Source organism: Chaetura pelagica, unplaced genomic scaffold (assembly GCF_000747805.2).
Source record: "Chaetura pelagica isolate M959 unplaced genomic scaffold, ChaPel_1.0 scaffold116, whole genome shotgun sequence".
NCBI lineage: Eukaryota > Metazoa > Chordata > Aves > Apodiformes > Apodidae > Chaetura > Chaetura pelagica.
Genome location: NW_009953655.1, coordinates 897,835 through 904,473, shown reverse-complemented (window position 1 = coordinate 904,473; position 6,639 = coordinate 897,835). Strand labels below are relative to the sequence as shown.

The window sequence follows — 6,639 nt, the reverse complement described above, 5'->3', positions numbered from 1 at the left end:
CCAGACTGAATTGTAATCCATTAACTTCATATCTGATGTTGAAGAGTATGATAGCCTCAAGGAATTGGAGTAATGTAGGTGTAGAAAAAGGATAAACTGACTACACAGAATTGTAAAACTGGAAAGGCTCTTGGATGAGCAGCACAGAGCATCACGCCCTCCATTCCAAGGGAAGAATCAACTATAACTTTTGTGATTTTTTTTATATGTTTGTCTACTCTGTACTTAGAAACCTCAAATGACTTCCCAAGTTAATGACTTCCAATGATGCAGTTTCTTTTGTAATTTAGAAAGTTTTTCTTAGAATAGCTGTGCCAAATTATGCAGCCTGCATGTATTGTCCTGTTCCTGGATACGTTTGTAACATAGTCATGGAACCAGAATGATCTAGTCTGGTGAGGTGCCTTTTGGCAGTAATTTTTCTTCAAAAGGAAAAGGCTAGTCTGATACATTAAATAATTCTGTGCTGGATCCAGAGCTAATGGCTTTGTTCTCATTTTAAGTGTTGTTCTTTAAGTGTCACAGTATATTTCAATATGTGAAGATAGCTGGTTCATGAATTGTAATAAACAAAAATTACTGAAGTGTAAAGCTTCTTAGTAATCAAAAAGAAGCCTTAAGTAATATTAACAACACTCTGAGCAAAATACTTTAAAGCTTGCAGGACCTTTGTGTAGTTCTTCCAAAGGGCTTCATAGGCTGAAAAGCTCACCCACTTCTGATCAAAACAGACTTAATTCCCTAAGAATCCTGTGTATCTGGAATTCTGTGCATGGGAGGGAGTGATCTGGATGCAATTCAAACATCATCCTTCAACAAACACTCAAAGAACTGGTATAGGAATATCCATGAAGTCTCTTTGCTCTTTTTCTTAGTGGACTCTGGCTCCTGGAGTAGAAATAAATTAGGGAAAACGTTGCTTTACTGTAGAATGGTGGAAGGAACCTTGGAAATAATGGGTATGTCCATATCTAGGAGGCTTAACCTACTACAGAATTCCCATAATCTACCTAGATAGACTGCAGTTGTAGTTATGGATGCTGAATCCATCTGTATTGAAACTTGCAATAGGTCCTGTTTTGCCAGGAGACTAATCAATGGAAATTTCATTCAGAAATCCCAGTTTATTAATCTCTTGGCTTTTCTTGTTGATTTAACATGGAGGGGGCCGGGGAGGTGGGGGGGAGGAGAGGGGTTGCAGAAGGGAAGATAAATTTCCAGGTAAAGTGCCAAAAAGCTCAAACTGGTTGTTTGGTAACCACCTCCTGGTGGAAGATAATCTGTCACCTAAACTGTGTATTTACAATGGCCTTTGAGTTTCATCTGAAAAATAAATGCTGGGTTGTTGTTTGGTTTTTTTTCCACAGATACTATACCATCATATTAGAGATCTGTGGAAGTACTTAAGTGACATTCCTCACAGTTCCAAAAGAAAACTTTATGAAATACTTTTTTCATGGTTCACTGTAAACTTTTGAACTTAACTTCTTTGCTGATCAGCCACCGTAGCATTTGTTAACACTATAGGTATGGCACAAAACCCTTATATTCCCTTATTTCAAAGGTGGTGGGGAAAAATACTTTAAAATAAATATTAAACAATATTTCTTATTCAGGTCTCTGTATTACATATAATTTTTCATAAAAAATGTAAATAATTTTAGTAAGTATAGGTACTACAGAGGATTTATGATTTAACAGGAATAAGATTTTTATTTGGGTTTTTTACTGTGAAGACAGCTAAGAAAAATCTCAGAGCTTCCCAAAACCACTTTCATCATTCAGCACACAGTACTGTAGAATATAAAAATATATACTGTACTACTTTAAGTGAATTCATATTTGTAGGAGACACAGCCTGAGTATGTGCAATTATGAAATGCAATTTTTTTTTTTCCCCTCTTGACTTTTTTAGCTGCCTCACCCTTCTTATTTGAACACATACATATGGTGTGTGAGAGTGAGCAAGCTCTCTGTAAACGTTTGGAGGGAGCATCTGTCAGACAATAAAACTTACAAGAAAACATGCTTCTCATTTAAAGTGTATTCACTAGAAATATTTCAGTGTTGGAATCCGTTCATTTGTGTAGCTTGGAGGCATTAATAAGAGCAGAGAACTGTAAAGGCACTGGAAAACTCAAACTGTTTCTAAGAATCCAAGGTATTTTTTTTTAAAAGCATTTCGTCTCTTCGGCATCACAGTCTTCTGATAGGAACCTGAACCAGTTGGCTAACAGGAAACCTCTGATAGTCCATCCAAAAAGATTGCAAACAAGAAGATGACATGCTTTTTGCAAACCTGGAAAGTCTAAAGATTACAATAACTGTTGGACCAAAGGGACCCTCTTCAGGCATAAATAGCAAGACTCCTACTGTCTTCTCTTGCAGACCAACTCAGCTGCCAGCAAAAGCAGGTGCTCTCCCCCTGCCAGTGCTCCAGAGGAAATATTTAGTGAGTATTCACAGCTCTTTTTGCAAATTAATGTATTATTAACATTTTGGTTACATCTGTTTAGCTTTCTCAACAGACAAAAGCATTTAAAAATAAGTTTCTAAGGCTGCTATTTCATAAAATTGCTGGAGTTCAATAGTCTGATGCAATTACCATATTAATTTAAAAATAAAATTTACAGAACCTATGACAGCAACTTTTAAAAAATATTGGTCTTTAACAACTGTAGAGCTTAAACAATCTGAGACAATTACAATGTATTTTTAATGCACAAGTTATGACAGCAAAGTAATTCATATAAATATGAAATGTATTTGATTTTAAATGCTATGCCATAAAGCAGCCTTTGTAGAACACAAATTTAAAATAAATCATTTCTTTTGGCAAAGTAAGCTGCAATTTAATCTTTAGGAGAATAAATATACCACTAATGTTTTCCACAGAAACAGTTGCTAGTCTAATTAATTCAAGATGTGACTCTAATAAGATTTCAAAAGAAAATCAGAAACAGATTTTTCTCAGAGGCAGTAATATGGACAAGGTTGAGATATTTTTATATTCAGTAGAAACACTTGTCTCAGGTAGAGTTACAGACTTATAGGATGGAACTATCAAATCTGAAAGCATTATAATAAGGTTTTCAGAAGCATACCAATTTTTAGTGTTGCAGATACATGCTTTCTTTTTTGTTATAACTTACAGTACATCACATTTTATTAGGCAACCACTATTCAATTTTGAGTTTAGAGTGACTAATGTGGCTAACATTTTTCTTTTCCTTTTTTTTTTTTTTCCTTTTCTCTTTTTGTCTGGAAAGGAATGGAAAACCTGATGTTTGTCTACTGCTCCTGTAAAGTTATCTGGACGTTACTTGTAACAATTCTAGGTCATGCCAACAGCTTGCCTGTGGGTGATGATTCTCTTTGCACAGCAGAGGATCTTGCTAAGTACAGCATAATCTTCACAGGGAAATGGAGTCAGATTGCTTTCCCTAAGCAGTATCCACTTTACAGGCCCCCAGCACAGTGGTCATCACTGTTAGGTAAGTGATGTACAGCTTTAAAAAAGCATATAAATCTTTTGACCACTGTGGGCTTTTTTTTTTGCTTTTTTTTTCTTTTTCCTAATAGCCAATTTTAAGATAACTAATGAAGAGGGAAAAAAAATAGCAAAAGCTGCTGAGAATGAAATGCAGAAATTGAAGTATCAAAAGTCAACAACTCTTTCCAGTTGACTTCTGTTTTCAATTGACTGCAGCTGAAATAAACAGTGATAAGCCAAATGTTTTAGTGTTCACTCATTTTTATACACAATTTCTTTAAAGTCAGTAATAAAACAGAGAAATGGAAGAAATAGGGCCAATCTAAACCAGACTTTTATGTCATGCCATGTATTCACTCAAATAGGTGTTACTCATAGTTCTGACTACAGCATGTGGAAAAAAAATGAATATGCCAGCAATGGTGTACGTGATTTTGCTGAAAAGGGTGAAGCATGGGTGTTAATGAAAGAAATAGAAGAAGCTGGAGAGAAAATTCAGAGTGTACATGGAATCTTCTCTGCTCCTGCCATTTCCAGTGGTACAGGACAAACCTCCACTGAATTAGAAGTGCACCCGAGACATCCTTTAGTAAGTAACTGTACATATTAATTTCAAAAGTTTATTTTATGTCACTAGCACACAAAATTAAATATTTGAGCTCTCACTTGTAGGAATAATGTAATTCAAAGAGTTACTGAAAAGCATGTCACACTGCAGGGAGCACCGTGCAGGTTCTACAAAGTAGAAGAGCATAATTATTTTTTTTTCAAAAATTTAAGTTAAAATTTCTATGAGGACTACTGGATCCTTTCAAAGTATGTGATGCAATCCTGATGGGTCCTTTTGTTTCATTAGGTTTCATTTGTTGTACGAATTGTTCCAAGCCCTGACTGGTTTGTGGGTATTGACAGTCTAAATCTCTGTGAAGGAGACCACTGGATGGAAGAAGTATCAGTAGATCTATTTCCATATGATGCTGGAACTGACAGTGGTTTCACATTTTCCTCCCCAAATTTTGCCACTATTCCACAGGACACAGTTACAGAGGTAGGTGTTTACACATAGCTTACCTACATTTTCTGAGTTCTCCCTTTAAAAGATAACTATCTTCTGACTACACAGGAGACTTTTGTGAAGCTGATTTCAGTATTTCAGACTGCTGATGCTCTCTCTCTATGGTTTTATTGCATAGCTGATAACCTTAATGCTTTTGGTTTTTTTCTGTATCTTTAAAATTTGGTAAATGTGGATGGTTCATGAAAATTTGGCTCTACATTTAATATATTTTCTGTAAAATCTTAATGTTTTTGGATTATTTTTGACAGTTCTTGAAACAACAGGAAAATTATTCACAAAACTCCTGGCATTTCTAAATGTGCATATGAACAGGAAAATTTTTAGTAGTGAATACTGATATGGTTGCAGTTAAATGCATTGCTGAAACCTGAAAATGTTACATTTGAGGAAAAGGAACTAAGGGAAGGCAGAAGGGAACTTCACAACTGCAATGACCCAGCTTTCAAACTCTTTAGCTTGCTCAATACTCTATATGTCTCATACTTTGTTTTTCTCCTTTATAAAGGTGGTGGGTGGGGAACAGAGCATTTTTATTCATATTTTTTGAACACTGTAAGCACTCACTTAATCCTTTCTTTAAGGCCAGTTTTTTCTAGGTCCAAATGCTGTGCTAATGAGTAATTAGAAAAGGAACAGAGAAGATGTAAAACAATACATTTGGCCTCCTATGTGTAGCAGGATGACAGCTGCTATAGCATAGCTAATATTATTATTTAATACTCGTGTAGTCTCCCTTGTAGTAAGATCCATTTCTTCCAATCAAATAATTCTAGACATTACTGTGTTTTCAATACCTCCCACTGCAGCCTTCTGTCCTAGAGTTGGCACGAGTCATTGTGCCCAGTCCTAAAGCATAAAGATACTGGGATTGTTAGTAGTACTTGTGTGAACAGAGGTTCATAGAAACTGATTATATCCATTTTTATTGCCTGAAAGTATTAGCATGTTGTGTAAACCTGATCTTACCTTTATCTTCTTACTAATATGATGTAGTTTCTTTAAGGTTCCCCTTTTTATTTCACAGATCACTTGTTCCTCTCCAAGTCACCCAGCAAACTCATTTTATTATCCCAAACTCAAAATTTTGCCACCTATCGCTCATGTAAAAATGGTGAAATTAAAGAAAAACCAGCCTGGTCTTCCTCCACCTTTTCTTGATATTCCACCTAAAAGCAATGAAATAATAGACTCTATTTCAGGTAAGTGATGAGTATTTTTGTAGGCTTGATTGTGTTATTTCCATTCACTCACAAAATATGTGGAAATCTGGCAGGTGATGTGGATGAAACAGGTGATTAGGCAGAATATTCTCCTATCTGCACAGGAATAGTTTCCAGACACACATAGGGAATAAAATAAGCCAGTTGACATAAAAGAGAAACTCTGAAAGAATAAGGAAAGGATTGCATATCTGAGCTATGGTTCAAAGGTTTGGTTTATACCCACAGCAAGGGCTAGTCAAGGCCCAGTAGCAGCATGGATCAGTGAATTTTATAAGAAATAAATAACACTTGGTCAGAATTACTGTCCCCAAACACTTCGCAACTTCAAAGTAAATATTCATCTTTAAGTTTTTACATTATGATAGAGCAAAAGAACTAGTATTGTCTCTTTCTGGATCACAGGGCTTGATGGCTATGTGCAAAAAGAATTTATATAATTCAAGTGATTTGGACATATTTGTGGAAATACTAGTTTATTACTTTGTTTAGATAAGAAAATATGCAAACTACTGACTCAAGTCAGCCTCAAGGGTAATTTTCAAGTCTCCAAATTAACAAATACATAAATAACATAATACTTGCTTATGGAAAAGATAGCAATTCAACAGTGTCCACTGAGATTTTTTCTTTACACTTTTCTAGTGGATTTTAACAAAGAGGAAAGGTTAAGAATAAGACTGACATCCTAAATACTGTTTGAGAGACAGCAATATGCTAAATCCCCAAAGTATTCCTAGAAAAGCTGCCATGTACCAAGAGCTTCTTCAGAATATCTGAAGATTTCATGCCTCTAACTCTGTGCTGAAGTCACCTCACAATCAATAAAATAAATCTCCTTCCCTACA

General features: G+C 35.3%; 1 protein-coding gene across 1 annotated transcript in view; it reads left to right on the top strand.

Annotated features, from left to right (window-relative positions):
• Positions 1-3,271: 3,271 nt before the first annotated feature.
• SPON2 (spondin 2, extracellular matrix protein) overlaps positions 3,272-6,639 on the top strand; it is a 5,503-nt gene continuing 2,135 nt past the window's right edge. The window contains exons 1-4 of the mRNA XM_010000228.1: positions 3,272-3,494; positions 3,859-4,082; positions 4,350-4,541; positions 5,596-5,770. Coding sequence (XP_009998530.1) covers positions 3,272-3,494; positions 3,859-4,082; positions 4,350-4,541; positions 5,596-5,770 — 814 coding nt within the window. The remainder of the gene's footprint in view (positions 3,495-3,858; positions 4,083-4,349; positions 4,542-5,595; positions 5,771-6,639) is intronic.